We start from the raw sequence: 20364 nt of genomic DNA on the forward strand, positions 1-20364 counted from the left end.
GCTTATCGATTCCTGCCATTGTCTCTCAAAAGGAAGACCCATTAGTGGGCAGCAAACGTGGCCTTCTTCAAGCTAAAATTGGACCAGTTGATGGACAACCTCTGCCTTGTCTGTCGCGCCGAGTCCAAGCAGAACCTGCGAAAAGGGTAAAAAAAAATGAATTCGTTGGAGAACAAAAGGTCATGAATGCCAGAGTAAAACATTACAGAATAATACCAAACGCTACCTTTTGAAATATTCCACCTCGCGTTCGGTCTCATCCATGTCGACACTGTCCAAATCAATGTCTTTGGGTAGAAATACATCATCTGTTGGACGATAAGAAAGTTCCGACTTGGTTTTTCATTCAAAAGTAGACGTAGAGTAGAAGGTTTTCTTTTTTAAAGGGTTAGTTTACCCAAAAATGAAAATTAGCCCATGCTCTGCTCACCCTCAAAGGCATCCTAGGTGTATACGATTTTCTTCTTTCAGTCGAATCCAATCAGTTATATTAAAAATTGGTTTGGCTCGTCCAAGCTTTATAATGGCAGTGGGTGGGTGTTTCTGTTCAACAGTCCAAAAGAAGTCTAATAAAGTGCATCTATCCAAAATAAAAAGTGATCCACATGGCTCCGGGAAGAGAATAAAGGCCTCCTGCACTGAATCAATGTGATTTTGTAAGCCAACTGTCATACGCGCAAGCCATTCCGGATGATGACGTAGGACATATGCGTTATGCATGAGCCCGTGAATCTAGCGAAAACCAAAGTTTGTTTACAGAAGTAAAGGAAGCACAGTTTTTTGACTTTAGCAGCAGAAAACCAGTCTCCTCTTGGCCTATATGGAAATCCTCCAATATTTTTCTTTACAGATCCTCCTTTTGTACTTCTAATTTGTGACCAGTGTTTTGTTTTGCTCTCTCTTTTCTGCCAGTGTTAATTTTGTTGACAAACAAAAAACAATAATAATGAAACAAACACTTTTTTTGAATGACAAAAACTATGACGGAATACACACAAAATTATGTTGAATTGTTCATTTTGACAAGAATTTACATAAACACACTTGGTTACATCTTATGTGAACGTAAACAGTTGGGAGAATATATCGGATGTGTATCAAATCATTGTCTCTGTGTATCCGGTTTTAAAGGGACAGCAGCCTAATTTAGTTGCTATTGTCTGTGGCATTGGTCTTAATCAAGCAACAAAAAGAAAGACAGAAAAACGACTCACTGCTCTTGACTGAATCACTTTAGTAGCCCTAATAAAGATCTGAATTTGTTTGTATAAATAGTGAGTTGTTATAAAGAATAAAACCATTGGTATTTCATTGAAAAGAAGACCATGTTCTTGTTTCTTTATGAGAAGTGGTTTCATTTCATTTTAATTTAAAAGGATGTTGTGCGTCACAGCTGTTAAAGGATTAGTTCACTTCCAGGACAAAAAATTACAGAATGTACTCACCCCCTTGTCATCAGAGATGTTCATGTCTTTCTTTCTTCAGTCGTAAAGAAATAGTTTTTTGAAGAAAACATTTCAGGCTTTGTCTACCTATAATGGATATGTATGGTGCCCCTAAGTTTGAACTTCCGAAATGCAGTTTAAGTGCAGCTTCAAAAGGCTGAGTTATAGAAGGGTCTTAACCAGTGAAACGATCGGTTATTTTCTAAACAAATCTACAGTTTACTTTTTAACCTCAAATGCTCATCTTGTCTCGTCTCTGCGATGCGCATGCTTAGTCTGTGTGATCCGGGTCAATACAGTTAGGGTATGTTGAAAAACTCCCATCTCGTTTTCTTCCCCAACTTCAAAATTGTCCTACATCGCTGCAGAAGTACCGACCCAGTGTTTACAAAGTGAACAAAAAAAGGTAAATCAATTTGAAGACCAAAACGAGATGGGAGTTTTTCGACATACTCTACTGTACTAACCCAGGTTACAAAGACTATGCATGAGCATCACAGAAACGAGTCAATTGAGGTTAAAAAGTATGTAAATTGTCAATTTGTTTTGAAAATAACTGATAATTTCTCTATATAAAACCTTCCGCAGCTGGGATCATTTGGGAGCCTTTTGAAGCTGCGTTTAAAATGCTTTTAGGAAGTTCAAACTCTTTACAGCTGAAGAAAGAAGGACATGAACATCTTGGATGACAATCTGTAGATTTTTGTTCTGAAAGTGAACTAATCTTTTAAATCTATGTATATCATGATAAAACCTTAATATCAAACCTATACAATGAGTTTGGTCATTTTAGAGAAATGCTTAATAAATGCATTACACTGTAAATAAACCCATTAGATTTTAGCGAACTAAACCTACTGTAAAATCTTAGGATATTTAGTTGATTAAAACTAGACCAAAACAATTCAGATGACTAAAACATGACTAAAACTAAATGGCATTTTAGTCAAAAGACTATGACTAAGGGTGTGTTCACCCTTGTAGTTTAGTTTGTTTGGTTCATTTGGTCCAGACCAAAAAGGAAGCATTATACATTTGGTCTTGGTCCACTTACCGTACACACTGGCATTTTTGACAGTGAACCTAAAGATACTGAACCTACTGATACTGATACTGCTCATTTTGTTTTGGATGCACTGCTTGTTCCCTTCATGAACTAATGTCGCATAGCATCACATCTCGTCATTACTTACTGTTTTTGGTTCGTTCAGAAGTATTCGGTCTGTGTTGCGTTCAGTCAAACCGCATCAGAGTTTGCTTGGAAGCAGACTGAGACCTATCTTTTTAGCGGTCTTGGTCTGTTTGTTTGGTGTGCACCAGGGTTTGAATGGCAGCATTCACACTTACTTAAATGAACCGCACTAACAGAGCAATCACACCAGAGTTTGTTTTAATTGAACCAAACATGACAAGTGTGAACACACCCAAGACTAAATCAAAATTTGCTGTCAAAATGAACACTGCTGTCTGCTTCCGTGTTTGTCACTTCTCAGCGGCGCATGCACGACACATTCGTCCTACATCATCCACCCGGAATGGCTTCCGTGTAAGGCTGTTAGCGCAAGCTAGAGAAAAGTGATTTTAAATATGGATATTTTTCTTACAAAAACGCATCTGTTCACTCTAGGAGGCTTTTATTCACCCCCTGAGACCCCCTTTTATTATGGATGGATGCACTTTATTGGACTTCTTTTGGACTGTTGAACAGAAACACCCACCGCCATTATAAAGCTTGAAAGAACCAGGAGAATTTTTATATAACTCCAATTTGGTTCTGAAAGACGAAAGTCACATACACCTAGGACGCCTTGTGGGTGAGTAAATCATGGGCTAATTTTCATTTTTGGGTGAAGTGAACCTTTAAGGCTATTTGGCACTTCACAAAACTTACCTATTGAGTTATTCATCTTATCTGTTTTTTTCTTCTTATTCTTCTTGGCTTTGCTTTTGGGCTGAGGGGACTCGCTGTTAGGGAGTTTGCCGTTCTGCTGAGGGGGGTCTAAAGCTGAAGATTCAATGACAGGAGAGGTCCTCTCGTCTTTCGCTCCACACTGTGGCTTTTTCCCATTAGTCCTCTCATCCCTCTTGATCTCAGTCGCTGACTCGTCTGAAGCTTTTTGCTTGACTTTGGCGTCAGTCTGAGGGCTGGCTGCATTCCCGACTTTGGGAAGCTCTGGAGCTTTGGAGGTCTCAACTGGCCTCTTTGTGGCCTCACTGTTGGGTTTGGAGCCATTTGCTTGCTGTTTGGGTTTGACCTTGGTATGGGAGGACTCTAGGTGGGAGGAGGTGCCATTCTGGAGGGCAGGACACTCTGGAGGTCTCTCTTTGCACGTCTTTGGGCTTGGCTGTTGCAGTGGGCCGTTCTTCCCAACGGTGGGGCATTCATGCTCTAGACGAGGCTCTTTAGGGCTGAGACGGATGAGGTTGTGCAGTAGCTGCGTTTTGCCATTCTGCATGTTCTTTTCTAAAACGCTCTGTGCTGTCTGCTGAAGAGGCTGAGGGCTGTTGGTTGTCGGAACGTGAGAAGGATGTTCACACTTGGTTACCTCCTTGATTTTGTTGTCTTTCTTTTTCTTCTTAGATGCCCGCAAATGCTGCATTTCCTGCAGACGGAGCAGCTCTTGCTTTAGTGCCGCCTCCTCCTCCTGTTGCCGCCTCCTCTGTTCCTTTAGATGTTGCTGTTGTTCCTCCAGTTCCCGAGCCTCTGCCTCTAGACGGGCTTTCTCCTCCATCTGCACCCAAACAAACCCGCAGACAGTTAATTCTATGATACCCCAAAAGACAGTTTGATCTAGTGTTGCATGATATATCGGTACAAAAAGGCCTTGCGATACCCTGCTTTTAATAATGGTATAATTCTGCATTTTACTAGTACCGGTACTTTAAGAATGCATTTTGATAAGAGCCATAATAACACTGTTTATTGCCCTATGATTACCACAAAGTGGAAAACGTGGACGGAATCGCAGGATCCAGTCATAAAAACAGAATTTACTGTATAATGTGGAACATCCCAAAATTTGTCTATTTAAATATGAATCCTGCACATATGAATGAATGGCACAGACACACGTTTTGTTTACTACATACATACTGAAGCACGCATGACACTCGTGGTGTTTTCTCTGTCGCCTCAATATATGAGTACATGAATGCATAAACAATCTCTAGAACTGCTGTGAGAGACAGTTCATAAGCATTTTACCTTTACTTTTGAGAAAAAAAAACATTGTTATATCTAGTGGTGGGCCGTTATCGGCGTTAATGTGCTGCGTTAACGTGAAACTCTTATCGCGCGATAAAAAAAATATCGCCGTTAATCTATTCTCAAATTTGGGTTGGGAGCTGGGTCTAAACTACGCAAGCTATGATGACTTTCACCTTGATAGTTTAACGCGGATGTATACCGAAGACTGTAGAATATGGTCGCGCGTTTAAGTCTCCTCCGCCAAAACACAGACGGGGTCGCGTAGTCCTCCATTCATAAAAACCGAATCTACTATAGCGCGAAATGCCACGTAAATTCGTCGTTTTTTGGATTCATAAATCAAATGTTGGTCAGTCACTTAATTCAAATCGCGATATGGACTAGTGTATGTGAAACCTGAAATGCAAAAAGACCGTTTTAATATGAATCCGATATGTTCCGTTTGCCTAGCTGTATGTATGCATTGCGGAGACGAGCTTTTACTACACGCATACTGAAACACACGTGACGCTCCCGGTAATTTTTGGCATTTGCATCTCACATGAACAGATAAACTCAATCTCCCAAACTGCTGTGAGTGTCACTTTTAACGTTTCATTTGAGAAAACTAGTATCATATCATACTGTATACACAGAAACTTCACGGCAACCTGTCAAAATAAAAGTACGGTGTAACATAATGGGCTGGGTAGGTGTTGACGTTAAAAAAACACAATCTAATAGGTAGAAAAAATAATTTCATTGTTAGTTAGTTAGTAAACACAAGTACATCTAATTGAAGATAATTTATTTTCATCAACAAATTATCATAGAACAGCTTTATGAGCTTTATGATCCATTCTCAAAGACTTTAAGTCATTATTTGGGTAGCACACATATTCTGAATGCCTTCAGCAGAATTCAAATTAGCCATTTTAATCTAGATTAATCTAGATTAATTCCAAGATTTAATCTAGATTAATCTAGATTAAAAAAATTAATCTATGCCCACCACTAGTTATATCACATACAAACAGAAATGTTAAGGCATTAATGAACCCATCTAAATAACAGTTCGGTTTAACTTGAGTTTCTTGGTTTAACGAGAAATATTACTTAATCGTAAGATAGTACTACTACTACTATTAATAAAAAACATTAAAACAATATCTTAAGAATATTACCAGAATTTATTAATTAACAAGAAAACTCTAAATACACTGTCTAAAGACAGTATTTCTGAAAAAAAAAAGTAAATAAATAATATAGTAAATTAATTATTTATAAAATCAATTTTATCTCTATTCATTAGATATGCATTTCGTTATTAAAATTTAAATGACACTATTAAAATGGAATCCAGAAAATTAATTAAAACTGAATTTGAGAAAAATAATAAAACGTATTTCATAGGGCCTAAAAAATTCATTTTTTGTTTAAGAAATTGCTGTTAAATTGTGAAAGTTTCATGATTTCAATTAATAAACATGCTTTTTGATTGATATTTTATAATGTAACCATTAAAATAGAGTCTAAAAAATTTTAAACCGGAAAAAACAGAATCCTGAAAAATTTAAAGAAATAAAAAAGGAATTTGGAAATAAAATTGATTTTATAGGGCCCTATTTATTTTTTTGTGTCTTTGTTTTATTGTATTTGTCCATTAGTTTGTTACTTGCGTCTACGTTCTTATTATTAATAACAAAGACAAAATATCAAAAATGACTATATCATGATATAAATTGTTATTGTGAAATAAAATGACTATACCATGAAATAAGCTTGGCTTTATCATTTTAGCTAACTTACCAAAGCTGCAAAGATCACTATATATCTGTAGGCTTCTTAGTGGTTCACCTAGTTGGTCCTGTGTAGTGGCACTGGCATGTGGTTTTTATTATTTTATATATTTTTTTAAATCGCGGATGAAAGGCTTTTTTCCAAAAAATAAAATAACTATAACCTCAATTTGGACCATCTATTATTCAATCTATTATAAATTTGGTCATTCTATGTTCTATGGTTCAGCAGTAGTACCGAAATATTTTAGTTAGGTATTGCATCAAAGTCAAAATTTTGGTATCGTGACAACACTAGTTAGATCCCATGACTTGTTTAAAAAAAATTTTAAATAACATATAATGCATTACTCATTTATAGATATCATAAGGCTTTTAGGGTCAACATGACATTTTAAAACCTGAACTAATCTCGCTTTATCATATAAAGGTCAAACTATTTGACATATTATTTGACATTTTACTTTTTCCATAGTTTTTCCAGACCATATGAGGAAGTAAAAAAAAATAAAAACAACATTAAAAAGACAGTTGCACTGCATTTTAATATAGTTTTATGATGTACGACAAAAGAGCATAATTCCCAATTACAAGATGACTTTACCTTCTTCTGTTTGTGACGGGCACGTTTGGCTGCTTTGGAGCTGCTGGCTGGTTTGTTGTCTGCGCTGTTGATGAACTGTAACAGGTCCTCTACCTTGCGATTATCCTGCACCTCATCCCGCTCTAGCAGCAATTCTTCTTTCTTAGGCTGTTCCTCCTTCCGCTTTGTCAGCCTGAGTCGCAACTTCTCCCGCATCTCTGCGTAGTTCCTACTGGTGGGTGCGGCAGGGGGCTACACACCGCAAACAAAATAAACCTGATTAGCTTATTTATTCAACAATAAATGGTTAACATGAACTATTTCCATAAATTTTCTTTTGATATTTGATTTACATAAGCAGTGGAGCATGCAAAACTGATATGGATAGGAAATAAGTGCATGCAGTGATCCATCAATGACACTGTGTGAACAGCACACACTGATTGGAAGCTTTGATACCTTAAAATGTCTAACTGTAATTAAATAATAGTAATAAACAACCAAATTTTCATTTTTGGGTGAATCTTCCATCATTACTAAGTCTTGCAAAAATAAGCCAATAAGCCAATTATCTGCCAATGAAATTATGTAAAGTGTTAGATGACTGCAAATGTAAATAAAATATACTATATATCCAATATCAACAGATACAGACAGATTGAAAAGACAATTCACCTGCCAACCAAAACTGTATTAATATTTGCCTGACAGTGTAATCTACTGAGATGTACCTTTTATTAAAGGAGTAGTTCTCTTCCAGAACAAAAACTTACAGATAATGTACTCACTTGTCACCCAAGATATAATGGGTATCTTTGGTGCCCCTGAGTTTCCAAAATGCAGTTTAAATGCAGCTTCAAAGCACTCTAGCTGGGGAAGAAGGGTCTTATCTAGCGAAACGATCAGTTATTTTCTAAACAAAAATGACTATTTATTTACTTTTCAACTGCAAATGCTCATCTTGGTCTAGCTCTGCTTGAACTGTGTATGAGAGTTAGGGTTTGTTGAAAAACTCCCATCTGATTTTCTCCTCCAACTTCAAAATCATCCTACATCGCTGTGTTACCTTTTTTTTTTTTTTTGTAAAGGGCATTTGACCTTCTTTGCATGTTCACTTGAAACACAGAGTTGGTACTTCTGCAGCAATGTAGGATGATTTTGAAGTTGGAGGAGAAAATAAGATGGGAGTTTTTCAACACACCCTAACAGTCATAAACAGGAAACCAAGATGAGTGTTTGCAGTTGAAAAGTATATAAATTGTAAAAAAAAAAAATTTAGAAAATAACTGATTGTTTGGCTAGATAAGTCCCTTCTTCCTCGGCTGGGATCGTTTAGAGCCCTTTGAAGCTGCATTTAAACTGCATTTTGAAAGCTCAAACTCTGGGGCACCATAGATATCCATTATATGGAGAGAAATCCTGAAACGAAAACTTAATTTCTTTACGACTGAAGAAAGAAATTAACATGAACATCTTAGATGACAAGGGGGTGAGTACATATACATATACACACACATATACATATATATACACACACACACACACACACACACACACACACAAATTATTTTTGTATCTATAATGTTGTGTTAAATTCCTTTAATTTTAATAAATTTATACTATGATGTAAAACTATGGTCACACCACCCTATCCCATTTAGTAAGACTTTTAATGGAGCAGTTTTAAGTCAAATGAGTGTTTCCGTACCCCTCCGTGACCGAAGAATTCACAGTAGCAGCAGTCACAGTACTTTCCTTCTTTCTGATTGGTGGAGGTGGAGGTGGAGGAGCTATGCTCCGAGCTGCTGTCCTCATCTTGGCTCTCCTCTCCTTCATATGGCTGGTGCTCGTAGCCTCCGTTCCCTTCACAGCGATGACCCTCACAGTCTGGATCACTGACAAAAACATCCCGACTGTGAGTACATGGACTCAACCCCAGAACATATTCTGATGATTTTATTAAAAAACTTTAAGCTTGACTTGGTATTGAATACAGCAGCTTGTCATCACACAGAAAACTTAGAAATGATATAGACACGGGACTGACCTGCACACGCTATTTGGACCACTGACTAAACCATCGCCTGGGCCAGTTTGCTGCTCACCAGATGACAAGCACAGACCCTGATGGACATCCATGAAGCCTGGAGTCTGAGTTACAGTCTTTGGGAAGGACTGGGTGCCTATACTGGGTAGGTGCGTGTTGGGGGAAGAGGGATGCGAGGTTCCGCTGAGAGGGGGGAGAGACGTGAGACTGGTGGGACTATTCCTAGGAGCAATGGGGGTGGGATGTCTATGGTCCTCTTTACCTAAATTATGGAAAACTTCATCTACAAAAAAAGACAAAAAGGAAAATAAGCACAGGAAAGCACAAATTCATTTGAAATACTCATAATGGGTCTTTTAGAAATGTACAAGTGATTATTACTTGACTGGACAGTGGTGGCGGTACTGGAGACAGAGGAGGTGGCAGAGGAAGTGGCCATCACCACTTCACTCGCCTCCATGAAGGCATCTTGGTAGTTGAAGAGACACTTTTTCTTGGCGCCGTTCTTCTTCTCTTTGCCATCTGGGAGAGGGTGGGGATTGACATTGGGGTCCAAACTGGAGGAGAGAAGGGGAACGTCGGGAAGGGGAGGGCCCAGCATGTCACCTTTGATAAGAAGAAGAGTTTCAGGGTCAGAGAGATACTGAAAACGGTGAAAGTCATATGCGTATATAAAATACGCAGAATGTGTATAGAGCTGAACTAAACATGTAGTTGGTAATGAAGTGACTTCACCCACTTTTGGACAGACAGCTCGTCTGAGGTGTGGTACTAGAAAATTGCGTTTTGACTCATTCACAAATTTTGATCTCTCTCCAGCAATTTCTCACCACCAGCCATGCGGTCCCGGGGAAACCCATCAATTATGGTCCAGAGAGAGCACGCAACAGCTTAATGAGTATAAACACAACACGCCTTCTCTGTGGACGGCATGTTGCTAATGATGACTAGGTGACTAAATGACTGTGATCATGTCAATATAACTTTGGCCAAAAACAGCTCAGCCAAACAGCTAAATTGTAGTTTTTAGTTTATGGCATCAACATGTCAAACGTCTACTATGATTGTCACTGTTAATTCTATCACTGTCAAATCTTGTAAATGAAACTTGTATGCGTTTAGGGGATTAGACTTTAGATTCACACATTTTAAGGCAGGTGTCACTCCCAGAACTCTTCAGTGTGACATGAATTTTGAATGGCTTGAGATGGATGGACTATGATTTTGTGACTACATGTTTCTAGCTTATTTCTCAGGTATTTTAGTCAAGTAGTGAAGTGGTCCTGTATGCACATTGTGCTCTTCCAAATTATTTGATCAGACACTTCATTACCTTTAAAGCCACATGTAACTGGTCCAGGTTCAAAGACCCTTTTTTTTAGCACACTGTTTGGCTGAAAGGTGAGTAGGTGGTTCTTTGTTATTGTCTGGGACGCATTAGTGCTTGAACTACGAATGTGATCTAATCAAATGCGGTTTTCTAATCCACTCCTAAAAATAAATGTTCCAAAGGAGGAACTGTTGCGAGAACGTCAAAAAAAAAACATTTTTGGTTTCTTTTGGAACTTTTCAATGAACCATTCTCCTTAGTGTGAAGAGCATTTTAAAATTCTGAAGAACTTTTTTTCCATTTTAAAGACACTTTGTGCAATGGAAGGGTTCAATGGATTTTAAAGGATTAGTTTACTTCCAGAATGAAAATTTACAGATAATTTACTCACCCCTTTGTCATCCAAGATGTTCATGTCTTTCTTTCTTCAGTCGTAAAGAAATTATGTTTCTTGAGGAAAACATTTTAGGAATTATCAGGATTTCTCTCTATATAATGGACTTCAATGGTGGCCCCAAGTTTGAACTTCCAAAATGCAGTTTAAATGCAGCTTCGAACATCTCTAAATGACCCCAGCCGAGGAAGAAGGGTCTTATCTAGCGAAACAATTGTTCATTTTCGAAACAAACTGACAATTTATACCCTTCTTTACCTCTAATGCTCGTCTGGAAATTAACATCTTGAATGACAAGGAGGTGAGTAAATTATGTGTAATTTTTTGTTCTGGAAGTGAACTACTCCTTTAAAGGCTCTTCCATAGTCGGCATGAAAGCAAAATTCCAATCGTTTGTTTCAGTTGGATTTATTGTTACATACATCCAACTGAAACAGCTTCCTGAATGAGAAGAAATTGTAGGATGAGACATGATTTCGTCCATCGGAAACTGATTAGATTGTTGTTTGCTAATTACTGTGATATCATGTGATTGACAGGTGAAGGAAGGGATTATTGGCTAGACTTAAAAAAAAAAAAAAAAAGAGATATCATTGGAGGGGGATGGAAAGTTAATGCTTTTGATTAAGGATTACAAGCCTTAATCAAACACTGAAGTATCACATGAAAAGATAATAATTGGTAATTTTGATTACATTGTGACTTTAGGAATGTACTTCTGAATGTAGTCTGAATTAGAGCTCTTCACAGAGGACCCGAGACCCGAGGACCCGGGACCCGACCCGGGACCCGTACGGGTTCGGGTCTATATTTTAAATGGTTAGCCGGGTCCGGGTCGGGTCCAAATCTATTACTTCGGGTCCCGGGTATGTTTAACTTGTGTGTAATACCCGAGTCGATCGGAGAACATCGCACCTTCCAGTGTCAGTCACCACTTTGCACGTGTTTTGTAACTTGCATCTTGTAAAATTATGATAAGAAAAGTGTGAGAAGGAAATAAAAAAAAAAGAAGAAGATTAAATAAATAAACGTATGTCGCGTGACCGCAGCAGCGAGAAGCAGAGCGCAGGAGGAGTTAACGTAAATGGACGGTCGGTGATCATGGATTCCTTCATGAGTGATGTGAAATAAAAAGCCTTGCACATTTATTTATTTCACATGAGCAACAAAATATGAAATCGAAAATGAACAGTCACATTAATGTTGTCTGTGATGTTTACACTGCATTAAAATAACGCGCATGAAATGTTTCTATGGCAACCAGAGCTGGCGACTTTTACCAAAGACCAGAGCCATAGAGAAACTCTGCCAAAGACTATAGAATACCCTTAAGGCCTTAAAGGTACTTTGCTTTTACTCTGCCATAGTACACATAGCATTCTTTCTTACGTTTATAATAACACGGAAGTACCATCTTGTTATATTTTAATTTTTTGGTCAGTCTCGGCTCAGAGAGCACATGTGATAATAGAAAATATGGTGGAAAAAATACACTCTTTTCAGAATAAGCTATTTACGCTATCAAGCTGTCTCGTGCTATACGTGCGAATTCCTCCTTTAAGTTTCATAAGATGACCACTAGGTGGAGCTCTAAACATATGTTTTGTATTGCTTTATCTTACTGAAGAAGATACTGTTATTGAAGATGCACGCAGTAAAGTTTACCGCATTCATTGTTCTGTGCCTTTTTGGAAAAAAATGTTTAATTATAAATTAATAATATTAATTAATAATAAATTAACTAATAAATAAAACAATTGCGCCGAGTCTTTATTACAATCTGCAAAAGTATCGTTATTGTAGTTCAAAAGGGTAAACACAACGGTCGAAGTTGACTTAGAGAGAAAAAAGTATTGCATTGGTCATTCGTCACCGACCGTGACCGCGAGTAGCCTGCCCTAAAGTAACTATTAAAGCTGGAATAGTGGATTAAAAAGGGTCTTTCTGTCGGCAAGAGAGAAGAACAGCCTAACATGTACTGAAGGAGGTCTGTATGCAACGCTACTAACAGTAGTTTACGCCAAAAAAGTTTTTTTTTCCTTTGCAACTTATTTATAGTTAATAATAGCAGTTTGCTGTGCAATATGTGCCGTTCGGGTACAGTCGGGTCTGTGTCTTCCCAGCCGAGTTCGGGTCCAACTAGTACATTTAAGGTATATTTCGGGTCTTCACGGGTTCGGGTCCCACTTTAAAATAAAATACGGGTCCAGGTCGGTTCCGTCCAGGACATTTACGGGTCTCTTCGGGTTCGGGTACGAATTTTTGGACCCGTGAAGACCTCTAGTCTGAATCTGATCACCAGAAACATTATTACCAGATCTACACAGAGCCTGTTGGTCTTTTAAACACCTGAATAACAACTTCCACATTAAAGCGAACAGAGGTATTAACACTTGTATGTGTAAATATAACGCAAATGAAGCCTCTTACTGAATATGTAGTAGAAAACCCATAAAAGATTTACATTGTTTTAAAAAAATCCACATCGCTTTATACACATTTAGGACTATGGGGGAGGAGCCAATATTTCAATGACGTAAAATGGTTCCACTTGGTGAGCTACTGGCGCTACCTGTTCTTATTTTTATCGCAACACAACTCGGAAAATAAAATACTGATACAATGACCACATCTACTGAAAGAGCTTACAGGTGGCAATAGATATGTGACCCTGGACCACAAAACCAGTCATAAGGTTAAATTTTACAAAACTGAGATGTATACAACATATGAAAGCTCAATAAATAAGCTTTCTATTGATGTATGGTTTGTTAGGATAGGACAATATTTGGCCGAGATATATCTATTTGAAAATCTACAATCTGAGGGTGCAAAAAAATCAAAATACTGAGAAAATCACCTTTAAACTTGTCCAAATTAAGTTCTTAATGCATATTACTAATCAAAAATTACATTTTGATATATTTATAGTAGGAATTTTACAAAAAATCTTCATGGAACATGATCTTTACTTAATATCCTAATGATTTTTGGCATAAAAGAAAAATCTAGAATTTTAACCCATACAATGTATTTTTGGCTATTACTACAAATATACCCCAGCGACTTAAGACTGGTTTTGTGGTCCAGGGTCACATATAAGCTTAAACCAAACTCCCAGATTTCAGCTGTGGTCTCCTAAAAGCCTCAAAGGCATCAGGGCTGAAGTGGAAAGAACAAAGACACATTTTTTTCCCTCTTCTTATGGCTAGGAAAGCAGTGAAGACTTACATTGCTTCTCTTGTTGCCCTTCAACTGAAAATTACAACCAAAAGCCGCACAATGTGGCTTCATATCAGTATTTTTTTTTCTGAGTTGTGTATTCCAAGTTGTGTGGTGGTAAAAATAACAACAGGTAGCGCAGAGGGCAACCAGTTCAAAATGCTTTTTACTCAAAATGGAAGTGTGGTTTTATCTGCTTTGAAGTGTGCAAAACATTTTTCAAATGATTTGGGCAACTGACCAGGTAGGGGCTCTTGGAGCAGTACAGAAGGGTTCCAGTTCTTCATCATGTGCGTGTCCCAGAGGTTCTCTAGTTTGAGCGAGGGACATGGTAAAGAGCCGTTCCAGTCCCCTGCCGTGTTGAAGCAGCTCTGGTAGACGTGCTCCGGTAGGGTGGGGTTGAACACTTGCTGCTTTCCGCCTGTGTGACTGGACGTGGGGGTAGGAGGGAGAGTCTAGAGAAGATGATGTGAAGAGAGTTGGGATCATTATATTAAAAAATCATCAATAATTTTTTTTTTTTCAGATTTACAATAAGGCTACTGAAATTGTAACAGGAAGTGTATGATGACATTGCATCAATGCTTGATAAGGAATAGTCAATCATGTGGAAAGGTATGTGCCCAGTAAGACGTGAAATTTTGCACCTGTGCCTTTAATGTTATGATTTTTGATACAAGTCACCCCCCTTGTGGCTAGAAAAATAACAGCAAATTCACCAAGCACCTACAACCCCAGGCATCTCTCAAAGGGAAGGCTGGGAATTTCCTGTGTGTGTGTTTTTGTGCATGTGCGTGGCTCTAACCTTGCTGTGTGTGAGAGGAGGGGTGGAGTAGAGGGTGGGCAGCAGTGGTCTGGGCAGGTGGGACAGGTTGTGTAAGGGTAGATGACCGTGGATGTGGGGGTAAAGGTGGAGGGCGGGGTGGGTTGGCGTCTTCTCTGAGAAGAACTGGTGACCCCCTGCATGCAGCCTGCTGGTAGGCAGACAGGTGGAGTTCAGGCCAGAGGTGCTACCATCCCCGTTGCCCTGATTGCACACATGACACTCGCACGGGTGTTGTACCTGATCCACCTGAAAAAGGAAACAAATATTCATCATTTCGCCAGAGGCCATATTTGTTACTCATCTTCAGCACATGCATGGGCTAAACATACGTAAGTGTAACAGCTCAAGCGGATTAAGTGTTGTTAGAGCTTCCAAAGGCTTAATTTGTGTTTTAACACAATTTTGTATCCAACCATAAAAATAAGCTCCTTAAGAACAGCAATGCTTAATAGGGTTTGAATAAATATGACTTAAAAATATTACATTACATACAGACAGTATAACTTTCAATATGCCAGTAAACTGTTATAGATACAACTTAAAGTTGTCGTAAAGATATGTTTTTTGAGGAAGACATTTTAGGAATTTTCTCTATATAGTGGACTTCTATGGTGCCTGTGAGTTTTAACTTCCAAAATGCAGTTTAAATGCAGCTTTAAAGGGCTCTAAACAACCCCAGCTGAAGAATAAGAGTCTTATCTAGTCAAACGATCAATTATTTTCTAAAAAAAAAAAAAAAAAAGTACAATCTATACACTTTTTACCTCAAATGCTTGCCTTGTACTCTGTGCACTCCGGTTAAAGACAGTTAGGGTATGTCGAAAAACTCCCATCTCATTTTCTCCTCCAACTTCAAAATCGCCCTATATCACTGTTTTACCTTTTTTCGTAGCATTTTACCTTTGCATGTTCACTTTGTAAACACTGAATCTGTACTTCTGCAGCGATGTAGGGGCGATTTTGAAGTTGGAGGAGAAAATGTGATGGGAGTTTTTCAACATACCTTAACTTTCGAGTATGCTTGCGCATTGCAGAGCTAGACAAGACAAGCATTGGAGGTTAAAAAGGTATAAAATGTAATTTTTTTTTTTAGAAAATAACTGACCGTTTCACTATATAAGACCCTTTTTCCCTTTGAGGTTGCATTTAAACTGCATTTTGAAAGTTCAAACTGATGGGCACCATTGAAATCCACTATATGGAGAAAATTCATGAAATGTTTTCCTCAAAAAACATTAATTTCTTTATGACTGAAGAAGGGGGTGAGTAAACCATCTATACATTTTTGTTCTGGAAGTGAACTAATCTTCTAAATGAATAGTCTCTGGGTGATAGCAAGGAGACCCTCCAACCTGAAAGAGTTGGAGCTCATCGCTAAAGATGAATACCAAAAATACCAGTGGAGACATGCAAAAAGCTGGTCAGCAATTGTAGGAAGCGTTTGATTGCTGTAATAGCCAATAAAAACTTTTCTATTGATTATTAAGAAGGTATGAATAATTTTGGACATGCCACTTTTTGTTCAAATGTAAATAAAAGATAATTTTTTTCACAATGATGCCTTTTGTACATTGTCTTATAATCTTTTGGGAGACGCCTGTGTCAATATTGGTCAAAAAACTTGCTGGTTGAAAAAATTTGAAAATCAGAATTTGCTAGGGGTATGAATAATTTTGGGCTTGACTGTGTATATACATACATACATACACATACATATATATATATATATATATATATATATGGAAAGTCCCAGTAACCTCATTTCTTAAGCTCTACCTGTGTATGAGGGTATGATGGAGGCGGACAGTCATTTTTCCCTCCAGACAGTGACTCCTTCTGGCCTGGAGGTTCCCCACCACTCTCTCTCTCTTCCTCATCACCTTCAGAGGAACTGCTACTGCTGCTGCTCCCCCGTGAAGACTGGGAGAATGAGAGAGGAAAACTTATTACCATCAAAATAACTTTCTAAATACAAATGTCAAACTTTTCCAGTTGTCAAATGTTTATTGTGTACTGTAGGCGGTTACAACACTGTCAGACAATCAGCTGCCACCTACTTTATCTTTAAGGTTCACGCTCTCTTCTCCTCCACTGAGCTGACTGTGGATGCCATTAATGCTGGCCACCACAGCAGGATCTTCGTACCCACTCAGAGGGTAGATGGCAGACAACGGAGGCACTTCATCACTGGGGCAGAAAAAGGAAAGTAAAAGAAACCTAATGACTCAGTCGTCGGAGTTGTGATGCAATAAAACTGATGACACTGCGTTAAAACAGAAACTGAGTGAGCTCAGCAGGAAAGTACATTATGAAGTCATTGAAATCATGAATACAGTAATGACTATAATAATTGGAACTTGCCTGATCTGACCCTTATCTGATTTTGCAATACTGTCCACAAGAGACCTATTACCAGTACTACACATTACAAAAAAAATCCCACGTAAAATCCCTTGACAGCTCATAAAATTATTATAAAATGCAGCCATAAAGCAAGCAGACAGGGAACAACAAACTTTTTGCCATACCTGCAAATGACTGCATTTTCCTTTTATATACACTCCAGTGCAAAGTTTTGGAGTTAATATATACACTACCAGATTTGTTATGCTTTTTTTTAAAGAAATCTCTTCTGCTCACCAAGCCTGCATTTATTTGTTCGAAAGTACAGCAGAAACAATACATTTTTAAAATATGTTTACTATTTAAAATAACAGTTTTCTATTAGAATATATTTTAAAATGTAATGTATTCCTGTGATCAAAGCTACATTTTTAGCATCATTACTCCAGTCTTCAGGGTCACATGATCCAGAAATAATTTTAATATGCTGATTTGCTGTTCAAGAAACATTTATTATTAGGGGTCAAGCACCGAAGGTGCGTAAGCACTCATTGTATCCGTTACAATTCTTATTATTAGGGGCCAAGCACCGAAGATGCGGTGGCACCTATTGTATCCGTTGGCGTTCTTATTCTTCTTCTTCCGTTTCTTCCGCCATTGCGTCTATGGCAGCCCATAGAACCGCTGGCGGGAAAGTTGTATAATTTGGCACACTGATAGAGGACAGTCTGAAATGTCACTGAAGCTAATTTGGAGTCTCTAACTCAAACTCTCTAGCGCCACCACTTGTCCAAAGTTTCACTTTCTTTTTGGTAATAACTTTTGAACGGTAAGCCACAAAATCTAAATTCTTTTTTTTCCCTCTGAATCCTTGGGTCATGCCGAGTTGAATGAATATCAAAATTCAAAAATCGTAAGGTTTGTTTTTTTTTTCTATAATTAATTGTTTGTAAAACCTACTTTTTCGAACTCGTCCTAGACGGTTTGTCTGATTTTCACCAAAATTGGCTCAGATCATCTTCAGACCATGCTGGCAAAAAGTTATGGATTTCAAGTTGATTGGACAAAGCGTTCTCGAATAACGAGCAAACGAATTCAAAAATGGATGTGCAATATCTCTGCAACGCTTTGGAGTATTGAGACCAAACTTGGTGAGTGTTATAACAAGCATGACCTGAGGCTACCTGCAGTGTTTCATCACAGTGCCACCTAGTGGTCAAGTGATATGAAAAATGTAATTTTTTGCTTATAACTTCTCAATGGTTTAGCCAAAAATCTCGAAACTGGTCTCGTTAGATTCGGAGGGGCATGCCGAGTCGAACATAATTTTCCCATGTCAGCCATTTTGGGCGTCGGCCATTTCGAATTTTGTTATAAAATGCTATATTTTCCGAACGCATTAACATATCGTTACAAAACTCGGTATGTGTCTTCGGCTCTATGCCCTGACAGTACTCAAAAAGTTTGGTGGCAGCGCCACCTTGTTGTCAAAATTTATAAGGAAATTTATAGAAAAATGCTAATAACTTATGAGAAAAATGGCTTATTGTAATGAACGTGATCTCAAAATATTCATTGGGTCAGGCTAATAACACTGATACCAATTACCTCATAATTGGCTTCCTGTCCGACATTTTGATTATTGTAGAAAACCTACTTTTCCGAACTCCTCAGTTTGTCTGATTTTCTCCAAATTTGACTCAGATCATCTTCAGACCATGCTGACAAAAAGTTATGGATTTCGTGTCGATATTCAAAACCGTTTCCATTTAACGCGTCAACGAATTTGCTGAAAAGATGCCCAGGCGCATCTGAAGCTGTATCTCTGCAAAGCTTTGAGATATTTGCACCAAATTTTGTATGTAACATTGTCACCTCACACTGATTACTAGACATCAATTTGGTAACAGCGCCACCTATTGGTCAAGAGTAATAAGCCATTCATTAACTACTAATTTTGAAATTTCCAAAAATGCTAATAAATGTAGATTGCATTAGCCTATTGTAATGAAACTGGTCTCAAAATATTCCTTGGGTCATGCCGACAACCAAGATACCAATTATCCTCTCCGCCATGTTGATTCATGTTGAAAACATACTTTTTCTAACTCCTCCTAGACCGTTCATCCGATTTTCACCACAGATCATCTTCAGACTGTGCTGACAAAAAGATATGGATTTCATGTTGATAGACGAAACCGTTTTCGTACAGCGCCGCTACAAATTTTAGGCTTGATGCCAAAATGACTCTGAGGCTTTATCTCTGCAAAGCTTTGACATAATGACACCAAACTTTGTGTGTGCCTTTGTCACCTCACACTAAACACACCACATCGTTTTGATAACAGCGCCACCTGTTGGTCAAACGTAATAAGCCATTAAATCATGTCAGTAGGCATTCTACTTTATTTTTCTGTTGTTTTGACTAAAATCGTCTTAAAATTGCTTCCTTTCACTTACTGTTGCAGTTGGTCTGGTGTTCCATGCCATCCTTAGCTCCTCATTTTCCCTTTCAATGCTTGGCCCCGTAATTGCTGCTTGCAGCTATATTTATTATTATTATCAATATTTACAACAGTAGAGTAAATCATTTTCAGGATTCTTTGAATAGAACGATTCAAAGATCAGCATTTATTTGAAATAAAAAAAACTCTCGTAACATGTTTTTTTGGGGGAAAGTGTTATAGAAATTAAAACCAGAAAGAATGAAAGAATGCTTTAAATTGATAAAAGACTAGAATGTTACAATTTCTATTTCAGTTAAATGCTTTTCTTCTGAACTTTCTATTCATCAGAGAAACCTGAAAAATTCTACTCTGCTGTTTTCAACAATAATAAATGTTTTTTGAGCAGTAAATCAGAATATTAGAATGATTTCTGAAGGAATTGGAGACTGGAGTGGATGATGCTAAAAATTCAGCTTTGAAATCACAGGAATAAATTAAATTTTAAAAATATGTTTAAATAGAAACAGCTATTTTAAAAAGTAAAAATATTTCAAAATTGTCCTGTTTTTGCTGTACTTCAGATCAAATAAATGATTGGTGAGCAGAAGAGACTTCTTTAAAAAACATTAAAAATCTTACTGTTCAAAAACTTCTAACTGGTAGTGTATTAAAATATAAAAGTTAAGCAAAACTGTATTATTTCATAACATTATTATTACGGTGGATTTTTTTTATCAAATA

At 37.7% G+C, this 20364-nt stretch overlaps 1 protein-coding gene across 1 annotated transcript in view; it reads right to left on the reverse strand.

Moving 5' to 3' along the window:
* The window catches only part of fam193a (family with sequence similarity 193 member A), a 41415-nt gene continuing 21051 nt past the window's right edge, over positions 1 to 20364 (reverse strand). Inside the window, exons 13-23 of the mRNA XM_073842417.1 lie at positions 16891 to 17020; positions 16610 to 16753; positions 14813 to 15079; positions 14249 to 14462; positions 9443 to 9667; positions 9062 to 9344; positions 8723 to 8909; positions 7036 to 7266; positions 3337 to 4177; positions 227 to 308; positions 1 to 135 (exon numbers count right to left, since the gene is read on the reverse strand). Coding sequence (XP_073698518.1) covers positions 42 to 135; positions 227 to 308; positions 3337 to 4177; positions 7036 to 7266; positions 8723 to 8909; positions 9062 to 9344; positions 9443 to 9667; positions 14249 to 14462; positions 14813 to 15079; positions 16610 to 16753; positions 16891 to 17020 — 2698 coding nt within the window. The 3' untranslated portion in view covers positions 1 to 41. The remainder of the gene's footprint in view (positions 136 to 226; positions 309 to 3336; positions 4178 to 7035; positions 7267 to 8722; positions 8910 to 9061; positions 9345 to 9442; positions 9668 to 14248; positions 14463 to 14812; positions 15080 to 16609; positions 16754 to 16890; positions 17021 to 20364) is intronic.

This window comes from Garra rufa, chromosome 6 (genome assembly GCF_049309525.1).
Source record: "Garra rufa chromosome 6, GarRuf1.0, whole genome shotgun sequence".
NCBI classification, from domain to species: Eukaryota; Metazoa; Chordata; class Actinopteri; order Cypriniformes; family Cyprinidae; genus Garra; species Garra rufa.